Here is a 25,839-nt window from a genome sequence, read left to right as displayed (position 1 = left end):
TTCGGTCAAAAAAATCTCCCCCCCAACATTTAAAACCCCCAAAATCCAACCAATCATCCATTAAACCATTAAACCAACCCCGTTTTTTTTTTTTTACCCCCCCCCCCCCCCCCCCCACCTCCTTTCTATCAACGCCAAAAAAAAAACCCTCAAGTTTGGGTTTCGAAATGCTTCCAACGCAACCGTCATTAGGATATCTAGCAGGCTAACATGTAATAGGTTGTATCCGGTCTCCCCCTGATTAGAGGCAGATACGGGCAGTTGATTCTACGTGCATTGTTGACATCGGTTGGTCACCGCCACAACCCTACATGTCGCATCCGCCTCGACGAAAATGCAGTCGGACCGACGAATCGAATGGTCCGCTGCTACGCGACAGAGACGCTAGCTAGCTGGCTAGTTAACCTAGCTATACTACTTTATTTCGCCTCGTCGGCCCAGACGTCATAGCCAAACGTGTCCTTCATGTTGACGAAGCGGGTGTGACGGTCCTTAGCAACGCTATTAACAGCCTCGAAGTCGGCATCCGCCAATTGCGGGACTTGGAAGTTGCTTTCGATGCGCGAGGGCGTCGAGCTCTTGGGAAGCACAACGTAGCCGCGGCGGACGCCCCACGCGAGTAGGACCTGTGCCAGCGTGTAGCCGCTGCGGTCGGCGACCTCGATCAAGGTCTTGTTAGTGCGCACCTTCTCGCCTGTGTTCGGTACTTGATCCTGCGAGCCTAGGGGGGAGAAGGCGGCAGGTAAAATATCATTTTGCTGGCAGAACTCAACCAGCTCCTGGCTGGGCAGGAAAGGGTGGATTTCAATCTGGTTGACTGCCGGCTTGACCTTGGCGAGCTGCAGCAGCTTCTTGAGGCCGGGGATTGTCCAATTGGACACACCGATGGCGCGAGCCTTTTTGGCTTCATACAGCTCCTCCATGGCACGCCACGTCGGCTCTGGGTTCTCAGTGAGCTCCTTCTTGATGATGTACTTGCCGTCGGCGCCAATCTTAGGCATGTACTTGTCATCACGCTCGGCAGCAATAGGCCAGTGGACGAGGAACAGATCAACGTAGTCGAGGCCGAAGTTTTGAAGCGAGTTCTCCAGCGACCACTTGACCTCATCCGGCTCGTGAAGATGCTGCCACACCTTAGTGCAGATGAATATGTCTTCACGCTTCACGGACTTGTTCTTTGCGAGAAAGTCACGAAGAGCCTCGCCGACTTCGGCCTCGTTCTTGTAGAACCAGGCGCAGTCCAGATGTCGATAGCCGACTTCTAATGCAGCGGTAACTGCCTTGTATGTCTCACCCTTGGCGCCTTCATTTGCGAAAGTACCAAAACCGATTGCGGGAATCTTCACTCCGTTGTTTAGAGTGAAGGTCTGCTGGTTGGTTGGAGTTGCCATGTTGATGAAGAGTTGGATTTCGACTGAGATGTGATAGAGGGCTACGGAGGGGGTGAAAAGGGGTTGATGAGTAGGTAGATGTGAAACGATTGCGTCAGGGAAGAAATTATTCGAGACGGTAAATACTGTTGGCTATGGTGCCGGCAGCTAGGAATGGAAATATTCGGGTAGGGAGGTAAGATTGTAAGGTTGTAAGGTTGTAAGGTTGTAAGCCCGTAAACGGCCGGCTTGATTCAAACTTAGTATGTCTGTGGGTTGGATTAAGTTGGATTAGATGGATATATGGATGTATGGATGTATGAATATGTGAACGTAGGTATGTAGGTATGGAATGTCTAACCACACGATGCTGCACTATTGCATCATTCCCGGCAACTCGCTTGGCTGGCTGTTACCACCCTTGACTCAGCGGAAGAGAAAAAGTTTTTTGCGTTTGATAGAAACCGGCGGTTTCAATTTTCAGCCTGATCGCTGATCAGCAACTCGGGGATCCAGTTGTTTGCAGCGACAGTTGGCAACTCGTCAGCCAAAGCTACCACTCGGTTTTGACTTTGGTTGCTTTTGATACCTGGATACAAGGAATGTATCCATCAATGACATGTGAAGTGGGTCACAGTAAGAGATAATGGCCTGGTACATCTTACAATGCTTGTGATACTTGTGTTGTGATGCTTGTGATGCTTGTGATAATATGTATAATACGTGATAAAAAGAATGGGTTCGGGTAGCATACAGGAGTTTTACTACAAATGCAGACGGCTCGTCTGCAATTGCCTGTTCCAAATATTTATGCTTTGAACGGCTTTATCGGCCTGGTATGTACATATGTATCGGTTGGATACGTACTGGCAATGTTGCTAATGTAGGAGGGAAGATCCCATGGGTCCCCCCTAATCCCCTAATGCAAGTTGGGATAGGTTAGGGTAGGATAGGAATGCAAGGTGAGGGCGGTCAGGGACGTGGCTTATAAAAAAAGAACCTATGAAAGATTGTGGTTTAGCATTGGTGCACATTATCTGGCGTCTGTGGCGTCACCTATCAAATCGTTAGCTGACACCAATACAAGTATTGAAGCACTACAGATCTGTACCTAAAGCTGCAGGTTGCAGGCTGCAGGCTACAAGCTACAGGCTGCAGGCTGATGTAGGGTGTACATACTAGTGTATGTAGGCTGTAGGGTGTAGGCTTGTTATGTGGGTCGCATCCGAGAATGGCAAAGATGAGGCAAGGCGCTAGAAAACCCTAGAAAACCCTGCAGGTCGCCAACCGTAGTCGTACCCACCTTCCGACTCAAGGGGCTGAGGGGCGGATCTGTAGCGGATACACAGCGGAGCGCAGCGGGCCCGGAATGATGTCAGCGTGAGGCATGACAGCGGGTACCGTACGTGGGCCGTGTGGATCCGGAATCCAGTTCGGCTGGTTCTGCGGCTCCTTTTCGGACTGACATTTGATCTTTACTGGCCTTTAACTGGTCTCTACTGGTTCCTATTGATTCGGTTGGCCGCGTATTTGCTGGACATGCATCACATTGGAAGCACACCGGTAGTAGATTGCCAGCTTGTGATTAGACCCTGAATAAACCCTGAATACATTCATGATAACCTTGATAACAAACAAAACGGCTAAGAATAAACTGCGTTTACCTACGTTTCCCAACGTTAAACTCGAGGAACTCAGCGTTAATAGGTCTGAAAATTATGGAAACTATGGAAACTATGGAAACTCTGAAAACTCTGAAAACATCGTAACTAGTTTACGCGACCGTTTCATCAAGCTGCAATCTATGCAAGGGACCGCTTAGAAGACCGCTTAGGGACAGGCTCCATCGTGGCGGCGGATACCGTAGATAGGTACATACCTAGCAAGACATCATCCATTATCGTTTTCGGCTGCTTCGTTGATAATGCACCGTGCTTTGACAACGTACCTTGACAACATACCTCGAAAATGTACCGGGCAATGTACACCTTGCCTTGTGGTATGAAACGTAGCTACGTTGTGGAGGGTACGGGCAGAGCCGGACTTTGCGCCGTCGTCGAAAAGTGCGAGCTATAATGTGATAGTACGGTGAATGATAAGCATCATGGGTGAGCCGATGACTAGATATAACGCGACCCTCCCGTCATAGATGGCAACCTTCTCTTTGTTCCATAAGCTTAAACCTTCTTCTATTCCCACTTCAACCTACCTGACTATTGTACATTTTTTTTGAAGCAGCGAGCCAGCTGAGACTATATCCAAGATGCCTATGTTCGAAGATTACGATATCGCCCAAGCCACTGAGATGCAGGAGAAAAAGGCTGCTTCTACAGCCAACTCCAATGGCAACTCCAATGGCAACGCCAATGGACACTCTAACGGCAATGCCACAGACTCAAACTCCTTGCCCATTCCTGGAGATGATGGTGATGGACCTATTGAGGTTCCTGCCTCGAGGTCGTCCGTCTCTGAAGCAGCAAAGTACATGCACAACTTAAGCATGTCTCCCTCTATGAAGGAGAGAAGAGGCTCTCGTAACTCCTTCGGCACAGCTCTTCCCATCCCCCGATCGAAGAGACAATCGCGACTATCGTCGGTTCACTACCCCGATGGAGATGAGACCTTCGGCCGCCCGACACGCCCGGGCATGCCACCCATCCAGGCCTCTCGTGCTATCCTAGCTTCCCAAGTTCAGAGCGTCGAAGTCGAGAAGGTCAAGAAGGCCAAGAACATGGCTTTCGCTTTCGACATCGACGGTGTCCTTGTCCACGGTGACCGACTCATTCCCGAGGGACGTCGTGCTCTGGAGATCTTGAATGGTGACAACGAACTGGGCATTAAGATTCCCCACATCTTCTTAACCAACGGATCCGGAAAGCCCGAGAAGGCTCGTTGCGAGCAGCTCTCCAAGATTCTACAGAACCCCGTCGACACAGAACAATTCATTCAATCACACACTCCCATGAGCGCTCTCGCTGAATACTACAACACCGTCCTAGTCGTCGGCGGCGAGGGCTACAAGTGCCGTGAAGTTGCCGAGCAATACGGCTTCAAGGACATCGTCGTCCCCAACGACATTGTTGCCTGGGACCAGTCTATTGCACCTTACCGTGTGTTCACGCCTGAGGAGCGAGCATCTTCTCGGCCACGAGACTTCACCAAGACCAACATCGAGGCTATCTTGGTCTTCTCTGACTCTCGAGACTACGCGACCGACATGCAAATCATCATGGATGTACTACGATCCGAGAATGGTCGTCTAGGTACTATGGCTAAGGACCCCCTCTCTCAACGCGTCCCCATCTACTTCTCGCAGGGTGACATGTTGTGCCCCACAGAGCACTGGACACCTCGCATGTCTCAGGGTGCATTCCGTATCGGTCTCGAGGCCATGTACCGGGCCCTGACCGGAATCGACCTTGAGCGTGTCGTTTACGGCAAGCCCGAGACTGCTACATACAAGTACGCTGATGAGGTTCTCACCTCGTGGATGGAGCAGCTCCACGGCGAGGAGAAGCTTCCGGAAAACATCTACATGATTGGTGACAACCCGGCCTCTGACATCATCGGTGGCAACATGTACGGGTGGAACACATGCCTCGTCCGCACTGGTGTGTTCCAAGGCGGCGAGAACGACGAGAACAACCCAGCCAACTTTGGCGTCTTCCCCAATGTTCTGGAGGCAGTCCAGGCAGCGTTAAGGAAGGAATTGGGAGACGACTTCAAGATGCACTTCGACGACCGGATCAACCCTGTTCTACACGGCGACGGGGCCGACACAGCTGCGATCATTTGATTTGGATGATATCATTTGGGATTTAAGTGGGAATTTCTAGTGGGGGGGGGCGGGGCGTTTTTGGATCGGATCTTGATGACTTTTTCTTTCTTTTTTTGTTGTTGTGATAACTATCTAGAGCTTTACGACACCATCGTATTCAGCAGCATTGACTAACGAACTCAAGACGAACTTGGAAATATTGGAAGACTGACAACTTCTGGAAAGATATTTAGAAATTTCTCGAAATCTTTTAACCAGCCTTCATGCGCGCGGCTTGTGAGAGGAGATATTGGTGCTTGTTTCTAACCCCTCGTTCTCCTCGTTTTCTTATTTTTTTAGCTTCGTGTCGCCGACATTTACTGGGCCTCATCGCCATTTTCAGCATCTGTTAAGCCCACCGATCGCTTGTGCATGACTACGCCATCGCCAAAAAGACTTTCGCCGTGCATGCCTCGAGAACCGAACTATTTCTTCGATCTAACTAAAAACCTATCAACCTTGTATTATCCTGACTGACTATCCTATACTAAACAGAACCTTCCACCTTGCTAAGAGCCATTCAATATTAGATTAGAAATGGTATATTATGAGGAGATCGGATTATAGATGGTGATTATAGATGGTTACACTTGTCTTTATGTTGCAAGTGGATTTGTCGACGTGAAAACGACCTACTAACATGATAGAAACCCATCATTTGCCATAACTAGTAACTAATACAAATATCTTTCATATACCAAGGTATCTATCTACTGTGCTCACTGTAAAAACTCGCAACCTAATACTGAAAATACAAATACAAGAATCTGATCCGTGAAATGAAACGTGATATATCATCTATTAACATATCAACATGATGTAGATACGTTGATTTTTAGAGCCATGCAGTCAGGTTGCATCGATGGACTGCTGATTGTGAGCCTCGTATAGAATAGGAAATGAAATGCGTAGGACTAAGCTGATGTGCTGTGCTTATACATACATAGGTACATCCCTACCCAAGGTACATACATACATGTATGTATGTACGTAGAACGTGGCATAATTAAATGGGACTGTATAAAAGAGTGAATAAGATGTGATAGCAAGCATTAAATAACGACTAAGATAAGACCCTGAGTTTTCAACCAATGACCTTCAACCAGGACCGGAAAAAGGGGTCCTGACCCATAAAACAGGCGTTTTTAATGTAACATCGGGAACTAACCGGATGCGGCATTTCATTTAATGAAAATCTTACGAGAAGCGACGACGAGAACACGGCGGGTTTTAGGCGCTTTTCCGTCCTCACGATATTCTTTCCGCCGATTGCCTTTGCGGCTTGATGTCGGTTTCTTTCTAGAACGTAACTACCCGCCGCAGAAGCGCGCGCGCGTGGTGGCCAGTCACTCATTAAATTACCTTCCTTAATAATATACGTCGTTCTCTTGTTTTATCCAGTCGCTCATTTCATATAATATAACAATGCGCCGCATATTCGCGCTCCTGCTGTCCGTGTGGACGGCATCGCGCGTCGTCGCGCAGGATGGCAGCAGTGGCGCTGTCTGGGTGACGCCTCATGATAGTTATTCGTCCTCGGTTGGAGTGCTGGGGTGCAAAGTAAACACCAATCGCGTAGCCTACTGGCCAAGCGCAGTCGACTGCGACAACATCTGCGTCTCGCTGAGCTACGAGGACCGGTCTGTCAAACTGCTGCGCGTGGACCGGTCCGAGGGCGCGCATGATATTAGCTACGACGCCTGGAATTACCTGTACACCGGCTTCTCGGCGACCGAGAAACCCACGGCAGGCGGCGCCGTCGCTATGAACTTCGCAAATGTGGATGCTTCGGAGTGCGCGGATCTGATCCACACCGGCGGAGGCAAGCTCCCTCTTAGCGCCGCGAACAGCATGAATTTCTTGGCTAGTTGCCTCGCGCGTCCCGATAGCTGGGTCGCGAAGAATTATCTTCTGTATAATATTCTCGACTCCACGTGCGCCTGGGGCCACGACGAGGTGTGCACGCTGGATTGGCCGGCTGCTAATCAGGCGAGCTGCCCGAGCATGCTTGGAGACCCTGCTGCTTTGACGTCGGCGCCGGTCTACAATATCAGATATCCTTCAGGACAAACTGTTGTAGCCTCGTCAGGACAAGTTGTCGATCCCCAAAATGGTAGTAATGGGTGTGTTGGAATGTCGCCCAATTTGTTTGTTTTAATTCTGGTAGGAGTGGTTTCACATTGGCTGGCTCGTGCAGGTGGTGTGCACTTCTAGGAGCCATGTGAGTCGGGCGTGGGATTTGATACTTGATGTCGTCATAACGCCGACTGGATGCCGCGTGCAGGTTGGGGGTCATTGGCAGGTTGGCCGACAAGGGTGTGGCAGCCTTTACGATGCGGTCGGAATTTGTCCTATTCGGCATGATTACGAAGAGATACCCTGTTGATTGTTGACGTCTATTTTCAAATATTCTTATCAATATATTATACACCGAGTTTATTTCAAAAACTCAATCAAAGCTCCTCGAATAGAGAACTTGGAAAGACCACGAACAGGAAGGAGTATCATCATAATTGCGGATGCAAGAGCCAAGCAGAGCCTTGCCGTATATCCTCAACCTAAGCACTAGAGCCTGCTGCTGCTATGCAGGATGGGGTGCAGATGATTGGATGGAGGCAATGATGCATGTGAAAACTAGAATGTCGGTGCCAAAACCTGATTATCAAAGCCTGGATAACGAGACCTAGAGCCTTGTCGTAACGCGCATCATGTAGCATTGACTGACAACCCCGGATCAGGCTGAGCCGTATAGGACGTTCTACTATATTCGTAGGGTAAAAGACACCAATATGGATATCCAACAGCATGATACGGTAGGTATATGCATCCGAATCTACTCTGTTATATAAAGATTAGTATCTCTTCGTTCCCCCCCTTATCCTTAGAAGAAATTCAGTTCAATTCTTCTAGACGAAATATCAACAGCTATCTCATACGCATACTTTTCGTCTCTCAACATGGCTACCAAGACACGCAAGGTTCCCCAAACAGATTGGTACCATCATAAAGAGACAATCCTGAACCTATTTCTGACTTCTGATCTCTCCGTTGATCAATTAGTCCATACAATGAATAGGGATCATGGGTTCTCTGCCACGTATGTCTATGCCTTCTAACATCGTAGCTGAGCTAACCCTCTCCCCAGTGTCTCTCAATATGAGGCTCAATTCAGAGTCTGGAACGCTCGCAAGAACTTGAAAGTCCACGAATGGGAGGCGATATTCGAAATAATCGACCGCCTTTCATCTCAAGATATACAATCAAGAGTTGTCATTTCAGGCCACCCCGTATCAATGAATAGGGTTCTCCGGGCAAGACGCCGCTGTGAAAGAGAAACTCGCCTTGGAAAACATCGCAGAGTGGAAACGGACCTATCTGACGTATCAGATGGCCACAAGACCAGTGATGCTTTTATCGAAGTTCAAAATTCAAGCGGTGAATGGCGTCAATATACAAGTTCAACGCACCAGAGCAGCCCTGGTGGGGCAGTTGAGTTGGTCATCCAGGAGTTGATCGTCGACAACGAGGTCAATCGAGCTAGGTTTGCATACGATAATCCCCAGAACTTGCCGAGTGATTCTTCGTAGTCATTCTCGTTCCATACTCCCGAATTTATGTCCAGCAATCGGTTGACATCTAATGAGGGCGAGAATTCCGCAAATCCCGCGGGTCCTTCAATTGATGGTCCCGAACCTCAGGTCACGCAGGCCTTAATTCAGTACGAATTCAATGAAGATATCATATCTCCAGGTGTCGAGATGGCAACCTCTCCCTTGCGGCTAGATTCCCTAGGCCAGTTTTCTCTCGGGACACTATGCATAAACGACTTGCCGTTTGAGCGGTTTGAACAAGACTTGGCATTAGGACGCCTTGTTCTGGCTTTACACCCGTCTCCATGGCATGACTCCGCGCTATTGTCCGGAACCCAGACATTAGTGACAAAATTTGTCGTTGAAGTTGCTACTGCTATGTCAGAAACCAACAAGAAAACCCCTGCTCAAAATGTTAACCAAGCATGGTTTACGTTGCGAAAGTTACAATCTATTCTACCTAGAACTCAACAGGAATCTAGACATACCAGCTTGGCTCGGCTGTCGCATGATATGCTCGAGGTTGAACTACATCGTATTCTTTTATTCTCAATTGCTAATGGATTTGTTGGTCTAGATGAAATACCTCTCAAACTAGTATTCAGGTTTCTAGACCAACATATCAACGTCAGTTCCCTATTATCTCGCTGGTTCCAAGTTATCCCAAATCACTTTGCAAGAGGGCTGGCAGAGAATTTATTTCGAGCGTCAATAGAAGCCGGAAATCACCATGCCGTTAAATTCTTTCTACAGAAACGTTTAGTAGATGTTAACAATACATTCTGTTTCGTAGGTCACCAAAAGTATACACCTCTACAACGTGCCTCTGGGCTCGAAAGAGCTGAAAGTTATTCGCGAATTACTCCGGTTTAAGCCAGATGTTAACAAGACGTTCCTTGATCCATTCAACCAAAATGATATCGACTGGAGGCGAGCTCTAGGATGTTTGATTTATGTACCTAAATACATATGGGGTCCAGATGGATGCTTTATTGAATACAGGAGCAACCGTATATTCCTTCCCGAGTACATGGAAACCGTGGATGCTTTAATAGATGCTGGAATAAGGATATATCCTTCCTTCATCCGCCTCTCCCTTGAGAGGTATGTTAAAATGGATCTTGCTAAGAAGCTTCTATCTAAAATTGCGGCATCTGATCACTTGGAGGTTATCTCCAAAGGCATCCTGTCTATTATCATCAGGCAGCTTCCAGCTGGGGACGCCTTAGAAATCATTTCTAAGATCATGCCCAGTTACGAGGAAACCAGGTGTAAGTGTCCAAGTTACCAGGATGAGATACATTGGGCAATCATTACTGCCGCCAAGCAAGGCAACATCCAACTTGTTCAACGCCTTTTCCAGCATGCTAAGTCTTCAACCCAAATCCTAAGCGCGGCGATCAGAGGAGGCAACCAAGAACTTATTGAGTTCATCCTAGCTCAAAAGCCCGCTATATGCCAGACACCTGCCGAACTAATTAACAAACCAATCAATTTGGTGAAACCTCGATTTTCGGATTATACAACACCACTGGCTGAAGCAATAGACGGAGAGTATGAGTTACTCGTGAAGAGTCTTGAAAATGAAGGCGCTCTTGAACACCTTAATAATGTGACCTACACCTGTTATCCTAATATACCTTCGCGGCTCGATACCGCGATATGCGCTGCATCCAGAGTGGGAAACATCCTGTATATCAGAAAACTACTATCCATCACTACTGACATCAACGATGAAGCCGCCATCAATGCGTTGTCAGAGGCATCCAAAAATAGACGAGAAGACATAATTCGACTTTTACTCGACTCGGGAGTTCGTATTAATGTCCGTGGCTCATCCGAACATATTAACCTAAGTTCATGGTTGAATTATATAAGTGGAATATGCCGCTCCTATCCGATATAATGTTAACTTTCCCGAGTATTCAATTCGTTTTCGGCGATGCAGAATTTGCTAGTGATGGTTTAAAATCAGAACCTCCGGAGATATTGGATTTCTTTTGCCAGCATAACCTCCTGTCTGGCGATAATTTAATAAGAGGCCTGAGCATAGTAGTCAAACAGTGCTATAACTCAATACTTCGTCATATCCCTAGATTGGGACTAAATATGGCCAATGCTGGCATGCTATTGTATGCTGCAAGAAAACAGCCAAATATGCTACGAACACTTTTGGCATATATTCCATCTACTCAAGAAGCTACCTTTGGGTTTGGAGCATCTTGTGTTGTGGATGTAATTCGGCGCGGCGATCTGGAATCATTGGATATTCTTCTTGCCTGCAAAGCTATTGATTTCAAGCATGTATTCAACTACGGCATGACGCCCCTAGCAGCGGCTATCGAACTCGAGGCAGTAAGCTGTTGTTCCCAATTTCCGTGTACGGCAAGACTTCTTGACGCAGGTTGTGACCCTAACGAACTTGTCGTATTCGATTATCCCGTTAGCCATCACAGACCACCCAGAACAACACAATTTATTATAGCAATTAATACAGGGAATAAGAATCTGGTACAACTTCTTTTAGGTCGTGGCGCTGACGTTAACAAAGGAGCTGCCCATGGGATTAATCAGACCCCATTGCAGGCTGCGGCAGAAGGCGCAGATCTTGACATGACTGAATTATTGCTTCAGAATGGAGCAGATGTCAAGGGAAAGCCCTCAACATGTTATGGTGGTACGGCTCTACAGTTTGCGGCCATAGGCGGGAACTGCAATATTGCAGCACTTCTTATTGATCGGGGTGCTAATGTATATGATCCCCCGTCCACATTCAATGGACGATGGCCTCTGGAGGGCGCCGCCGAATACGACCGGATAGATATGATTCAGTTCCTCTGGAACGTCAGTCTTGGTGGCTTTCCTATTGAGCAATGTCGTAAGGCAATAGAACTTGCGGAGAAGAACGGGCATAGAGCATGTGGGGATTTGATTCGGGAATTGGCAGCTTCGAGTGGGATCATGCTCACACTTGAGAATTAAGAGTAAGGTCGGGTTGTTTTCCGTACTTCTACGCTTTTACCGTTTACATGATAAGATAAAGGGGGTTTGGGAGTCATAGGGGTTTTTTGATTTAGGTAGTTTCTCACGTTGGTAATTGCTGCTATCGAAAAGAACATAACTACCCGAGGAAACTAACGGCTCGTGGTATAATGCTGGACATGATTTTGAGCAGTACAGACGTTTTTGTTGGAAGATGGAACTGCTCTTTGGGCCATAGAAACTTCTTCTCTGGATATGAATTAATTCATTTACGTTTCCTAGGCTACTGGTAGATTGGATAAGTCCCTTACTCTACGCTCTAGTCTCCTGCCCAGTTAAGTATAGTTATAAATGGAATGAAAGGTTCAATCCGTTCTTACTATAGGTAAAACGCACTTCCTTTTGGTAACTTCACTAGGTCACCATGGAACCTATGTTGTCGTATTTTCACTGTGGTTCCCTCCCCCGAAATTTCCCTTGTCCCCAAAAAATGAAATCACAGAAAAGAAATCCCAGAAAAGAAACCCTCGAGAGGAGTAGAAACCATGGACGTGCGATGGCTACTCCTAACCCTACCCCCACTCTCTTCCCCAAAGAAAAAGAACAGCGGCCCTTTCACCGGACATGCCTTGCAAATCCATATTCGGGTTTCGTTTAAAAGATTCCACTGTGTCCCGTTCTTCCACTTAGCTAGCATAGGAGCCATCTTGGTATTGTCGATGTTCATTCCCGCGTATAGGGCTTGTTCTAGCAGTTTCTTGCTCTATTTCATCTGGGTTGGTTTTCCGGGGCCTACCAACCTTTCCCATTTCAGATACATGGTGCTCCTCTAGAGACTTGATACATTCGAACGATGCATTGCATTGGCAAATAAGCTTCCCGTAGGCGATTTTTCTAAGCCAATAGATACCAAGCTATGTTGCCTACTCCTTCTATTTCCGCAGGTTTCTGAGCACATCGAAGGCTGTGTAACTTGCATATGCAATGTTCGGAAATCCCTGTTGCCGGACGAGGGCCAATTTTCGCATCCTCCCACACCTGAAAAATGTTTTTGGCCAATTTCTGGTCCCGGAATATTGGTATTACAAGATAGAACTCACTATATAGCGCGCTAGATGCTCCCCAAGGCCAATTTCTGAGACCTCAGCTATCAGTACCTAGGTTAGCTACTATTCTAGTTTTCACCGACCTACCTTTTGGCCGATTTTAATATCCACCATACCATACATGCATCATTGGGCCAATTTTAAGATCTACTCGTATAGAAAACTCGCCAGAATGATATTACGAGAGCTCGGTATGGACAGGGCGTATGGGCCAGTTTCCCGTGTGTATATAGCAAAATCTACCTAGTCATTCAGACATTATATTATATATAACAACCAAAGTAATATTATAGAAAATAGGAAGCTTCATATCTCTAGAACTAATAGTCTACTCGAATAAGCTATGCAGTAGTTTAATCGACTTTTCATGCTTCCGTTGAATCACTTGTTAATTCGTTTCGCAATATCCACAATCACTTGTTACGTCGGTGACCCTCGAATAGTCCACCGGCTATTTTGATTATTTATTTTGGCCTGGACGGTGTCTACGGTATTCTAAACAAATCTTATTTTGGCAAGTCTATACTAATACCCGACCCGAATAGCATGAGGGCTCCGCACAATATACATCCGAAAATATGACGTCGCCATCTTCTACAAACGATAATGTCAATGACCACTCCCCTACGTCCATAGAACTAAACAAAGACGTCGAGCGTAAAAGCTTCCAGCAGGCTATCTCTCTATCGAAAGAAAATCACGATTTCAATGGTCGTTCCGCACTACGGGAAGATATGAATCCAATGGAACGATGGCTTTTCCAAGGGCCTGAGGAAGACCCTTGGAATCATGTGGCAGCGATTGGGGACACCCGCAAACCAGCTTCAGACCTGGGGGTGAATAAGAAGGAGTCCTCAGAAACAGTACATTGTTAAACTATGGCGCAAGCTGGTAGTAGCTCGAGCCTACCGCGCAAGTGAATGTACACTGGAAGTTTTAGACAACAGGCTTGAGTTTAACGGATAGAGTACAACAAGGTAGATATAATAAAACTGAGGAACTATAGTCGGAGATCCTTTAATATAGTTCCATCTTTATCAGAACGCCTAGAGGGTCTGCATTTCCTCAACCTAGTTTAAATCACTGGGAACTCTTACACTTTATTGTTGAGACCTAGTTAGTAGAATGCTATACTGCGGTAGTACGTGATGCCTTGGTAGGAATTGAGCAAAACGTAATTGTTGGTTACTCCAAAACAATGAACTTATCAATATATTTCTACTATAATTTATGCTAAGTTAATGTATCTCAAGGGTATATAGCAGTGTTAGGTAACCTTAATTACTTGGCCGTTAAAAGACGGAATAAGCTTTATACTGCCCCACAATAGGCCGTCCCGTCCCGCGCATACCCGTAAACTGCGAGTAATTGCCGATCTGATTGATGCATTAAGCATGTCAACGTCATGCGCGGTTTGTCTCTCAACTTAAACAGTTACGACTCTTTCCCCCCTTTTCAATTAGCGGGTGTTCTCATTCGAACCATTGCTTAGCTAGCTGTCTATTCGTTTATAATATCTAGTACTCCGCGGCGGTATATTGAATCAGAATAGCAAACATGGCAGAGTCTTCTCAACCCCTCCGGATCGGCTTCGTGCCGGAGCACTTTTCTACGCCGCTCTACTTCGCCCAGAAGCATTTCGGTCTCACAGCTACACTGATTCCGTTCCCCTCCGGAACGGGTCATATGATTACAGCTATGCGGTCCGGCGAAATCGATGTTGGTATTGGCTTGACGGAAGCTTGGGTTGCGGGTCTTGGCAAGGAAGATACGCCTGGCGACGGCGGCTACCGCATCGTCGGGACTTACGTTGAAACCCCTCTCTGTAAACTACCTGACCACAATAGTGTCTTTTATGAATTACATGAGACTTATTGACATTTACACACAGGCTGGGCGATTTCGACTGGCGCTAAACGGCCTGAGATCACTTCTGTCGACTCACTGAAGGGGTCTAAGATCGGGATCTCACGCTACGGCTCCGGCAGCCAAGTAATGGGCTACGTACTAGCCGACCAGCAAGGCTGGTTGACGCCTGGTGTATCGCCGTACTCAGACTTCGTAGTGCTGCAGAATTTTGCGAACCTCCGGAACGCGGTTAACGACGGCACAGCCGACTTCTTCATGTGGGAGCACTTCACGTCGAAGCGGTACTACGACAGCGGGGAAATCCGGCGCGTCGGCGAGATCTACACGCCGTGGAGCAGCTGGAAGATTGTGGCGTCGACGGCGCTGCTGCCGGAGCAAAACCCGGATAAGCGACTCCTAGACTTGTTTAAGAAGCTAGATGAGGGCATCAACTACTTTTCTTCGCATCATGATGAGGCAGTCAAGTATATCAGCACCGAGCTTGATTATTCAGAGGCGGATGCGAGAGAGTGGCTGCGCACGGTACAGTTTGCTATTAAAACAGAAGGCGTGGACTTGAAGGTCATCCAGAGCTGTGTCAATATCTTGCGTAAAGCTGGAGTTCTGGCTGAGGGCAAGGGTTTACAGCCGGAGAGCATGTTGGTTAAGGGATTAGGTGCGCAATTCCCGCAATAAGTCCTATGGTATTTTCATATAAAATAAGAATACAAAGTCTTTGAAAAGGAGAGACTGCCGCTTATTCTTACTTGCTTATCATCTACCTATGTCTATGTACATGTACCTAGGTACTTACCTTAGGTACATTTTGACATTGCATCGTACTAAGCCTTTAGGATCGCAATTCGACATAAAAGTCGTCATTGCTTTAGCCCCACATTGCCGCTCTCCACATGCAATTCGATATCCAAGATATCTCCAAATCAAGCTTCATCTTTAACAATTTCCAAAGCTACGAAAAGCCGTTTCTCTTCCTACACCCTACGACTGGGCTGCTCTCCCCAGTGGACGCCGATTGAACCTATACGTTTACTTTTGAAGACCTAACCTAGTATTCTTCGAAATCCGCGTTACAATTAAACAGAGAGCGTCTAAAATGCCATCATCCACCATCAACGCCCGCTGGCTGCGACAAGCCCGCCTCCTCTCCACCAATTCCCGACCTTCAAACCCAACCACCGCAATACAAACCATGCACATCCGAACCACCCCTCACCCACGAAGCAGACGCTTCCAATCCACCAAACCACCCTCCCCTCCCAACCCAACCTCCGAGTCCCAAGCCCGCCAAACCCGCCGCTTCGACGCCATCCTCACGCACACAAGCCGCTGGCTCCCCAAGCGTCTTCGGCCATACCTTGAAAAACTGCGCTCGGCGCCGTTCTCGCACATAGCCGCGTTTCTAATACTACACGAAGTCACAGCGGCAGTCCCATTGCTCGGACTAGCATATGGGTTTCACCGCGCAGACTGGGTGCCGACGGCATGGGTGCTAGGGCCGTGGGCGGCGTGGGCGGAGGAGGGGCTGTCGCGGTATATGCGATGGTTTAGGAAGAAAGGCTGGTTTGGGCTGGGGGACGAGGCGGATGGGGGAATAGAGGGTGAGGAGAAGTTGGAGAGGAGGTTAAAGGCGGAGATGGAGAAGGAGAAGGAGAAGGGAAAGAGTGGGGGAAGTTGGTTTGGGTCTTGGATGAGGCGGAAAGGTGAGGATGGTGTTAATGATATATCTATGAGTGAAGAGCATATGCATGAAGCTGGGAAGGGCAAGAGTGCAAAGGCTTGGCGGAAGGTCAAGGATACCGTCACAGTCGAGAATACGGAAAAGGGATACAAGATTGGCATACAAATTGCCGCGGCCTACGCAATAACAAAAGCCTTGCTAATACCTAGGATAGCAATCAGCCTATGGGCGACCCCTTGGTTAGCTAGGGGGTTTGTAACCGCGAGGCGCTCCTTGTGGAAAAGGCGTAGCTAAGAATAAAGCCATTCCCATCCGATTATACAAATGTAATATCACGGATAGAGGCCCTTATTTGTTTATAAATCTTGGTTCATTGCAATGTGCACTTTTTGTCTGATCCGACTATATGGTTTTGTCTGTTTCGCTTGTCCAAGCTAGATCAAACTGCCACCATGTCATGAGGATCTCTACCACTATATTTATTTTTTCCTACTCGTTGTTCTCTTACTCGTAGAGCCACTTAGCCTGGGCGCTCTCCCAGCTGACGACATCACCCTCGCTGAACCACAGAGCAATCTCCTTCTTGGCGTTCTCGACGCTGTCGGAGCCGTGGCAGACGTTGCGGCCGGTCTGGAGAGCGAAGTCACCCTACGATCTGTTAGTTAGGGTTGGAATATGGTGAAAATTATGTTTACTTACGCGGATGGTACCGGGAGCAGAGGCGAGGGGGTTGGTGGCACCGAGAAGAGCTGAAAAGTAACGGTTAGTGCTGACAGGTTTAATGGTATAGGGGGTTTGAACGTACTTCGGCCAGTCTTGACGGCATCAAGACCCTCCCAGACCATGGCAGCAATCGGGCCGCTGTTCATGTCTAAGCTCGGGTTAGCTATGTGAAAAAGCGAAATAGCCGTTGTGATGACATACACTCAATTAGACCAGGGAAGAAGGGCTTGTCCGCAAGGTCGGCATCTGTTACGATCGTGTTAGTTCACAAATGTCGTGCTTCGAGAGGGTGATATTGGCTTACAGTGCTTCTCGAGGTGGGCCTTGCCGGGGGTAACCAGCTTGATGGCAACAAGTTTGAAGCTATTTCATCTTTAGATCGCAACTTGAGAATGTAATGGGGTTATTCTACTCACCCTCGGCTCTCGAAGCGAGAGATGATAGCGCCAACAAGGCCACGCTATAATTAAGGGTTAGGAAGTGTTCTGTTCGGGAGCTTCGTATGGGTGAATTGAAATACCTGGACGCCGTCAGGCTTGATAGCAATGAAACTATAAACATTTTATTAGATTTACTCTATGTCACAGCATTTACTACCATAAAAAAAGGGCGAGAAGTAGGGCAACTCACGTCTGCTCAGTCGACATTTTGGCTTCTGGTACAGCTTCTTGGGTGTATAGCGGGGTAGGCACTGTTTGGTAAAGAGTTGTGGTAGTAGTAACCGTTGAAGTAGAAGGGGAAAAAGATCCCTTGAGGTAGTCTACGTCGTGCTTGATGCTTTGCCTAAATGTCCAACCTTGACGATCTGGTTGAGTCTTCCAGGGAAAAAGGAAGAATAAAAGAAATAGGAGGACGGCGCTTCCAAAGATTGTGAAGAAAAGATGGAGGGTGGGGTGACGGCTATGGTGGGGTATTAGGCCTAAGAATCTCACATTGGGCGGTCGCTGTTGCCCGCGATTGGGTTTGCTATGGCTTTCAACCCTGTGGGTCTCATTTGGGGCTGGAGCTGGAGCTGGAACTGGAACTGGACCTGAGACTGGGGCCTTGTGGCGTCTCGAAACATCCTGTGGCTTGTACATCTTGGATAATAGGGCCAGGTGCTTTTCTGCTTTTCTGCTTTTCCTCAACTATGTATTTCCATCGAATAAGTATTTCAGGGGTTCTCAACGATACTCAGATCGATACACATGTGAGAGCAACCTCCGATATGATTGGTCAACTCTTTCTCATGCGTTTAAATAGGAAATAGGAAATAGGAAATAGGAAATAGGAAATATGAAATAGGGGAGAGGATGGAGAGTGTGCAGAAGCAACCGTTACCTTAGGTATGTATGATCACAATAGGAGGTTTGAGACTTATTAAAAGAACAGCAGTGCACTTGCGTAACTCATAGAGAATGCGATGACAAAATGCGTGAAGGATATGACCGCATCTTTTACGACAAACCACTACTCTGTGAATATTCCAAGTAAACAAATTGAACAATTGGCCAATATTATCCGTAGTGTGGCTAGTAATGAGAAGCCAATATTATTGTGGCTTATCGGGCTAGGTATTAGGTAGAGATCTCAGAGGTGCTTCCAATGAGATAGGTAATATGGACCCAATGAGATAATAGGTACCCAGTAAGAATAGTGGGGAATATCAACCCCAGTGTTTGGTTAAATTCGGGGAAGCTTGTACCTAAGCAGCTAAGCACCTAAGCAAGCACCTAAGGTAGCATTAAGCTGTCTTTTTGAACGGACAACTAGCATTAACTCCTTTGGCCTCCCACAATTAAATCAATTAGATACAATTGCTTGCGATTCTGCGAAGCAATTTCACAGCTAATCTCATGACCTTATATCCATGAGATCCTTTTATTTGGTCCTATATTTTATTTAATACTTATTGCTGGTTCTCTCTACATTCATAACCCTTATAAGGGACGCCGTGCCAAGGGACCAAATATGGCCGGTGACGGTACAAGTCGACTATCCTCAAGATGGCCGGTTTTGTTGTGCCTTCTCACGGTCCTTTGCTCTCTTTTTACACCCGGAGGTAAATTTTTACCCAACTACGGCCTAAACGAATATCCCTAAGTAGCTAATTGTAAATAGTGGCGGTTAAGGAAAACGATTTCAAGAAATGCCACCAGTCGGGCTTCTGCAAGAGAAATAGGGACTACGCTGACAATGCAGCTTCCCTGGGTTCCTCATGGCAAGCACCATATAAGATCTCTCCCGAGCTGGCCTCGTTCAAAGATGGCCAATTCCAAGCTACAATCCTGAAGACCATCGACGAGCAAGGAAACACTGTTCGGCTCCCCCTCACCGTATCTTTCCTGAAGTCGGGTACGGCACGTGTGTCTGTTGACGAGCAGAAGAGGCAAGAGAAAGACATTGAGCTCAGGCACAATAGCAAAGCCAGAAAAGAAAGATACAATGAAGCTGGAAAATGGGCTATCGTCGGTGGCTTGGACGTTGACACGGATGCTAAAGTTTCCCACGAGAGCAAGACTGGAATCAAGATCCAGTACGGCCCTAACTCTGCATTTGAGGCTGACATAACCTATGAGCCGTATTCGATCAATTTTAAACGGGATGGTGTTACTCAAATCAAGTTCAACGACCGAGGATTGATGAACTTGGAGCATTGGCGACCGAAGATCGAAAAGCCAACACCCGAGAAGAAAGAAGGAGAAGAATCACAAGAAGAAAAGAAGGAAGAAACCCCTGAAGTAGCTCCTTCAGAAGACGAGAGCACTTGGTGGGACGAGGCCTTTGGTGGGAACACTGACTCCAAGCCCCGCGGCCCTGAGAGTGTTGCACTTGATATCACCTTTTTTGGTTACGAGCATGTCTATGGAATTCCAGAACACGCCGGTCCCTTGTCGTTGAAAGAGACGCGTGGCGGCGAAGGCAACTATGCGGAGCCCTACAGGCTATACAATGCTGATGTCTTCGAGTACATCTTGGACAGCCCGATGACCTTGTATGGTGCAATCCCTTTCATGCAAGCTCAGCGAAAGGACTCCACAGTTGGCATTTTCTGGCTCAATGCCGCCGAAACCTGGATTGACATCACTAAAGCAAAGGAATCCACGAATCCCCTGGCTCTTGGAATTGGTGCCAAAACAAGTACTCAAACTCATTGGATCTCAGAATCCGGCTTGATGGACGTCTTCGTTTTCCTTGGACCAACTCCTCGCGACATAACTAAGAGCTATGCCGAGCTTACTGGTACTACCGCATTGCCTCAGGAATTCTCCCTCGGGTATCACCAATGCCGGTGGAACTATGTCTCGGACGACGACGTCAAGGAAGTCGACCGTAAGATGGATCGGTACAACATTCCATATGATGTCATTTGGCTGGACATCGAGTATACCGATGACAAGAAGTACTTCACTTGGGATAAAGATATGTTCAAGGATCCGATTTCCATGGGTAAGCACTTGGATGCTCATGGAAGAAAACTGGTCACCATTATTGATCCGCACATCAAGAATGTGGGCGGCTATCATGTGTCTGATGAACTCAAGTCGAAGAGCCTAGCCGTCAAGAATAAGGATGGCAATGACTTTGACGGCTGGTGTTGGCCAGGATCTTCTCACTGGATCGATGCGTTCAATCCTGCAGCCATCAAATGGTGGTCATCCCTTTTCAATTATGATGCGTTCAAGGGTACCATGGAGAATACATTTGTCTGGAATGATATGAATGAACCATCCGTGTTTAATGGACCCGAAGTTACCATGCCGAAAGACAACCTTCATCATGGTGACTGGGAACATCGTGATGTTCATAACCTTAATGGAATGACTTTCCACAATGCAACATACGAAGCTCTCCTTTCCCGAAAGAAGGGTGAGCTACGACGTCCATTCATACTTACCAGATCATTCTATGCTGGTTCTCAGCGTCTTGGAGCTATGTGGACCGGTGACAACCAGGCCAGCTGGGAACACCTTGGAGCCTCTATCCCTATGATCCTTGCTCAAGGAATCTCTGGATTCCCCTTCTCTGGCGCTGATGTCGGCGGTTTCTTCGGCAATCCAGAATTAGAGCTACAAAGTCGTTGGTACCAAGCTGGTGCTTTTTACCCATTCTTCCGAGGACACGCTCATATTGACGCTCGGCGCCGGGAGCCATTCCTACTCGCGGAGCCGCACCGGTCTATCATTACCTCCGCCCTTCGCCTTCGTTATAGTCTACTTCCAGCTTGGTACACTGCATTTTACCATGCCAACCGTGACGGAAGCCCCATCATACGCCCTCTATATTGGACGCATCCGAGTGAGGAAGGCGGCTTCGGGATCGACGACCAGTTCTTTGTTGGATCGACAGGCCTCCTGGTTAAGCCAATCGTGGAGAAGGACAAGACTTCTACTGATATTTATATCCCGGATAGTGAGGTCTACTATGACTATTTCACTTACAAGAAGTTGCCTACGACCAAGGGCAAGCACTTAACCGTGGATGCACCCCTTGAGGCTATCCCTGTCTTGATACAGGGTGGACACATCCTCCCCCGCCGTGACATCCCGCGACGTTCCTCCCAGCTGATGAAGTTCGACGATTATACCCTCGTCGTAGCTGTTAGCAAGAAAGGTGAAGCAGAAGGAGAATTGTATGTTGATGATGGTGACTCTTTCGATTACGAAAAGGGGCAATACATCCACCGCAAGTTCAAGCTCGAAGGCTCGACGCTTGCTTCTACCGATGCAGAAGGTCGTGATGCCAAGAGCATTAAGGAAGGAGACTGGCTAAAACGGATGCGCAACGTTGCCGTCGACAAGATCATCGTCATTGGGGCACCTTCGTCTTGGGCTAGCAAGAAGGAAGTGATTGTTGAATCCGAGGGTAAGAAAGTCTCAGTCCCGCTTATTTACCATAAGGCGGACGGTGATAGGGGCACATTTGCGGTTATAGGACGTGTTGGTGCCAGGATCGGCGCCGATTGGACCATTGCTTTTGCTTAGAGGATTAGATATGAATGTAGGTATTATCTATAGAGACGAATATAATGACCAAAAACCGTTACGGGTGTTCCAAGGATTTGTATGGATACTTCTGATAAGTGATGCTGAAATTTTACAGTTAAAAATTCATATCATATTCTATTAGGTATCACCAAATGCAATGCTTCCCCCCAACCCAGATCCAATTAATCTAACATGTATATTGAGTTAACCCTGCCTCACAGGTCCTACCACGTTCTATTGTGTATCGTTTCACTTCATCCAGCATATTGCTTAAACTTGAGCAGCTCGTCTTCACAATCCACGTTCCCGGAGGGGTTTCTAAATATAACTATCTTAAAAGCCATTCATCTTAGGTTTCTTACCGCCTGCAATGCTGTCGTATTTCCTCCAGATATCATCCAGCGTTGTATGTGCTGGATCGGCGACGTCTTCCTTTGGCAGATCAGAGGTTTCTTGGTCTCTGCCTATTCTATCCATCTTTTGGATCGCGGAAGGGTCGAATTTCTTCGCGAAGTCTCGGATCTGCTGGATGGCGCCGTCGGAAACGGTTGGACCGGTTCGTGCCAACGCGGCGTCGAAGTGCCCCTTGGTGAGCACCCGGGTCTCGCCGGACTTGTCCGACTTGTCGAGCTCGTTTTGGCAGATAAGCGCTGCTTGAGTGCAGATCGTCTTGATGTCGGATCCGGTGAAACCGGCGGTGCGACCGGCTAGATGCGAGAAGTTTACGCTCGAGTCTACCTTCTCGTCTCGGAGGAATATGCCGAGGATTTTCTCGCGGGCAGAGCGGGATGGCAAGCCGATGAATAAACGCGCGGGTACACGGCGCATGACAGCATCGTCGAGGTCATTCGGATGGTTCGTCGCGAGCAGCAAGAACGGCGGTATCTTAGAGGCTTTTAACCCGTCTTGCTGGTTCAGTAGCTCATTGAGATGGCTCCGTTCCCAGCTCCGGTCGTCCGAGCCACGCTTCCGGAACAGGGCATCCGCCTCGTCGATAAATATGATGCTGGGAGCAACCATCGAGCCGAGGTTGAAGAGAGCCTTGATCAGCTTCTCCGAGTCCCCGACCCACTTGCTTTGAAGCTCTGCTGCGGAGACGTGGATCATGACGGCTTTGTACTCGTGCGTCAAGACTCGGGCCAGCTGCGTCTTTCCTGTTCCTGGCGGGCCGTAGAGCAAGGCGCCGCGAATGCGAGATTTGCTTAAGAGGCCGTATTGGGATTTTGGGTCGGAGCTGGCTAGGTCTATGAGTTGTTTGATTGTGCTTTTGGTGTCTTCGTCGACTTCGATGTCTTTCCAGCTCTGTTCGACGGTGTCTAGATGGTTTGTTAGTCGTGGGAGCAAGGTTCTGTATATAGCAAGTAAACTCACCAGAGTTGACAATAGAGTCCAACAATATGTGTTCGTATTCATATTTGATAGAATCACCTTTGATCGTCTCGATTGCTCTCCGTGCATCCTCGTGGAGGCGATCCCATTGTCCTGACGGTGACGTCTCCTCCTTTTCTTGCATCCACTCGTTTAGCATCTTGAGTCTCGCAAATGCCTTTTCGACGTTTTCAATAGTTAAGTTGGCGCCCAAGGCACTTGCGATTAATTCCATTTCACGGTCCTTGAAGTAAGGGTCATTGAGCCGTTTTGTAGCGAAACTCTCGGAAGGGAGTTTCCAATCAACGTGTGGCTCTAAAAGTCCCGAGAAAGACCTGGCTTTTTGTCTTTCTCGAATCCTCTCCTGTATTTTCCGAATATTAACTTTCTGTATTACCTTCTTGCAGTCCTGTTCAAGTAGCCTTTTCTGTAAGTCTGTTTTGATCGGTACTATTACCTGCACCGCACTGACTGGATTAAACCCGAGATCAAAGAGGAACTCTCCATCGTCTGAAGGTGGCGGTGGCCAATAACTACCATATACTGGATCGTTCTGGTTATCTATGGCAATGACTGCAATCTCTTGGCCTTGACTTCTGGCTTCGTTGACAGCACCCCTTAGATGCGTCAAAATATCTCGAGGGCATTTGTAGAAGTCTTCTGCGACTTCAGGTAGTAATATGATTATAGGACGTTCTTGTTTTCCCGCAGTAGCTCTCTGTGAAGAGCCCCTCTTATCCGATGTCGAGGCAAACAATTGTGCAAACGGAAATGGAAGCTTCTTTCTTTCTTGTTTAGGCGAGGGTTTTACGAAATAGAGATCTCGGAATGTCGACATTCCAACAGGAAGAGAATGACCCGATAGTGTAGCAAAATGAGTTGCAAGGTTCTCAATATCGTGTAGTCCTAAGGTGATAATATCGGCTCCAATGTCTCTCGCAAAGCGCTGTACTACCAGATTTAGAAATTGCTGGCCATGTGAGATGTGTGGCATCCGAAGTGCCATAGCATCATGGCGAAACTTTATAGGGAGGTCCATATCCGAATGGTCTTGTTGCCCTTTTGTGTCTTGAGGAAACACAAGGTCAAACAGACTCTCATACATGACTGAATCAATCACATAATTCTCAGGCCTCTCAGTCTCGGGTGCTTGATTGCTTGATGAATCATTGATAGTTAATGGAATATCGCATTCGACCAGTTCTTCGAAAGTTTTAATGCAACTTTTGAACCAGGGAGGTAATTCTGGCTGTGCCACGTCATCCTCTGTAGTGGCAGGCGTCATTATTTCATTTGTCGAGTCTTCTAATGTAGCAGCGGACTCGCTATTATCGTCTTGTATGCCTTCGGAAATTTTGTCGTTTACTGTTGGCATGTCTTGGGCTGTAGGCGCATTTTTTCCCGTAATATCTTCTCCAGTCATCGTAGCAAGCTAATTTTCCTATGGCTTGGGGTACTACTGCTATCGGTCGAGTGTTATGAAGTCGTTGCACAATCGAAGTGGTAACATAGGCCGCTATAAGGATAGAATAAGACTTATATATATATTAAAAGTTTATTAAATAAATAAATTCAGAACTTGTTTGTCACGGTTGGTAGTCACAATGTTATCTGGAGAAGCCAGACAACATCGTGACTTAGGTCCTGAGTCAGGACCTGAGTCACGGCTTTCAGCCTTTGTACATATATATAGACCTCGCAGCTTTGCTGCAAGGGTCTGATGTTCTGGGTTCCCCAGAACATCATCTTCAATCAATGATACCTTTTGGTTTCAGCCTCGTGATATTGTTTAAATTATTATTCTTTATGAATCTTGAATGCCCTTTAATTCTCATCCTTTCGTTATTTTCCTCTCATTTCTACATGGAAGCCTACCCCTATATGAGGCATCCAGCGGGGCTGTGAAAATACAACAACCACCCTAAATTCTTTCATAGTCTAGTCTAAGTTGTCAAGCGTTGTAGCCTAGTAGAATGCCTAATAGAATTCTATTAAATGCTTAGTTCGTAAGCACTATTGAAATCTAAGTCTTTCTTCGTGCATTTACAATTGCCTGGTTTCTTGTTTTCTATTGAATGGAGGCAACTCACCAATTAGCTCCATGCAGCCACTTTATAGCATTAACTCAGCCCCTTCAGCTTTCTAACCTAGCTATTCCAAATGTTGAATATATGCTTTAGAGTCTTGTCTAGATTATTAACTTAGAGTGAGCGCTCTTGATGAGAATTCCGTGTAACAGTAGCTTTCATTCGGCATGGCTACTAAGTACGAGTACGAGACACTACTTTTTTCTCAGCACATCCGCCTATTGAGACACCATGATGGCTAGAAGCTAGAAGATATATCATGTGAATTGGTCAATACCTAGA

The 25,839-nt window shown here is 47.2% G+C and overlaps 9 protein-coding genes across 9 annotated transcripts; 6 read left to right on the top strand and 3 right to left on the bottom strand.

Annotated features, from left to right (window-relative positions):
- Positions 1-330: 330 nt before the first annotated feature.
- On the bottom strand, positions 331-2,126 carry F4813DRAFT_34499 (Aldo/keto reductase). Its single transcript, XM_049241713.1, has one exon. The coding sequence runs from the start codon at positions 1,389-1,391 to the stop codon at positions 420-422; it is 972 nt and encodes a 323-aa protein (XP_049100919.1). The 5' UTR covers positions 1,392-2,126; the 3' UTR covers positions 331-419.
- Positions 2,127-3,289: 1,163 nt separating this feature from the next.
- On the top strand, positions 3,290-5,889 carry F4813DRAFT_34475 (HAD-like domain-containing protein). Its single transcript, XM_049241689.1, has one exon. It carries the CDS (start codon positions 3,634-3,636, stop codon positions 5,164-5,166), a length of 1,533 nt encoding a protein of 510 aa, XP_049100918.1. The 5' UTR covers positions 3,290-3,633; the 3' UTR covers positions 5,167-5,889.
- Positions 5,890-6,152: 263 nt separating this feature from the next.
- F4813DRAFT_355201 (uncharacterized protein) lies at positions 6,153-7,833 on the top strand. Its single transcript, XM_049242843.1, has one exon. The coding sequence runs from the start codon at positions 6,613-6,615 to the stop codon at positions 7,399-7,401; it is 789 nt and encodes a 262-aa protein (XP_049100917.1). The 5' UTR covers positions 6,153-6,612; the 3' UTR covers positions 7,402-7,833.
- F4813DRAFT_395422 (uncharacterized protein) lies at positions 7,574-12,224 on the top strand. The gene is made up of 6 exons (XM_049247693.1): positions 7,574-8,284; positions 8,333-8,770; positions 8,810-9,566; positions 9,619-10,633; positions 10,753-10,840; positions 10,874-12,224. The coding sequence occupies exons 1-6, from the start codon at positions 8,145-8,147 to the stop codon at positions 11,757-11,759; spliced, it is 3,324 nt and encodes a 1,107-aa protein (XP_049100916.1). The 5' UTR covers positions 7,574-8,144; the 3' UTR covers positions 11,760-12,224.
- A 1,866-nt stretch (positions 12,225-14,090) lies between these two features.
- F4813DRAFT_355199 (periplasmic binding protein-like II) lies at positions 14,091-15,603 on the top strand. Its single transcript, XM_049242842.1, has 2 exons — positions 14,091-14,688; positions 14,755-15,603. Exons 1-2 carry the CDS (start codon positions 14,423-14,425, stop codon positions 15,407-15,409), a joined length of 921 nt encoding a protein of 306 aa, XP_049100915.1. The 5' UTR covers positions 14,091-14,422; the 3' UTR covers positions 15,410-15,603.
- A 224-nt stretch (positions 15,604-15,827) lies between these two features.
- F4813DRAFT_388206 (uncharacterized protein) lies at positions 15,828-16,706 on the top strand (the record flags this gene model as incomplete). The annotated part of the gene is made up of 1 exon (XM_049246669.1): positions 15,828-16,706. One exon carries the CDS (start codon positions 15,828-15,830, stop codon positions 16,704-16,706), a length of 879 nt encoding a protein of 292 aa, XP_049100914.1.
- A 56-nt stretch (positions 16,707-16,762) lies between these two features.
- Positions 16,763-18,602, bottom strand: F4813DRAFT_355196 (nucleoside diphosphate kinase). Its single transcript, XM_049242841.1, has 8 exons — positions 17,766-18,602; positions 17,656-17,686; positions 17,552-17,595; positions 17,440-17,498; positions 17,337-17,381; positions 17,218-17,283; positions 17,112-17,161; positions 16,763-17,060 (listed from the first exon to the last, which is right to left on the bottom strand). Exons 1-8 carry the CDS (start codon positions 18,212-18,214, stop codon positions 16,917-16,919), a joined length of 888 nt encoding a protein of 295 aa, XP_049100913.1. The 5' UTR covers positions 18,215-18,602; the 3' UTR covers positions 16,763-16,916.
- Positions 18,603-18,854: 252 nt separating this feature from the next.
- F4813DRAFT_355195 (glycoside hydrolase family 31 protein) lies at positions 18,855-22,216 on the top strand. Its single transcript, XM_049242840.1, has 2 exons — positions 18,855-19,176; positions 19,236-22,216. The coding sequence occupies exons 1-2, from the start codon at positions 19,086-19,088 to the stop codon at positions 22,097-22,099; spliced, it is 2,955 nt and encodes a 984-aa protein (XP_049100912.1). The 5' UTR covers positions 18,855-19,085; the 3' UTR covers positions 22,100-22,216.
- An 18-nt stretch (positions 22,217-22,234) lies between these two features.
- Positions 22,235-25,112, bottom strand: F4813DRAFT_34383 (AAA-domain-containing protein). The gene is made up of 2 exons (XM_049241580.1): positions 23,474-25,112; positions 22,235-23,418 (listed from the first exon to the last, which is right to left on the bottom strand). The coding sequence occupies exons 1-2, from the start codon at positions 24,891-24,893 to the stop codon at positions 22,436-22,438; spliced, it is 2,403 nt and encodes an 800-aa protein (XP_049100911.1). The 5' UTR covers positions 24,894-25,112; the 3' UTR covers positions 22,235-22,435.
- Between the last annotated feature and the right edge of the window lie 727 nt (positions 25,113-25,839).

This window comes from Daldinia decipiens (genome assembly GCF_022478715.1).
Source record: "Daldinia decipiens strain CBS 113046 unplaced genomic scaffold F4813scaffold_11, whole genome shotgun sequence".
Lineage (NCBI taxonomy): Eukaryota > Fungi > Ascomycota > Sordariomycetes > Xylariales > Hypoxylaceae > Daldinia > Daldinia decipiens.
This window is presented reverse-complemented; position numbering and strand designations above follow the sequence as displayed.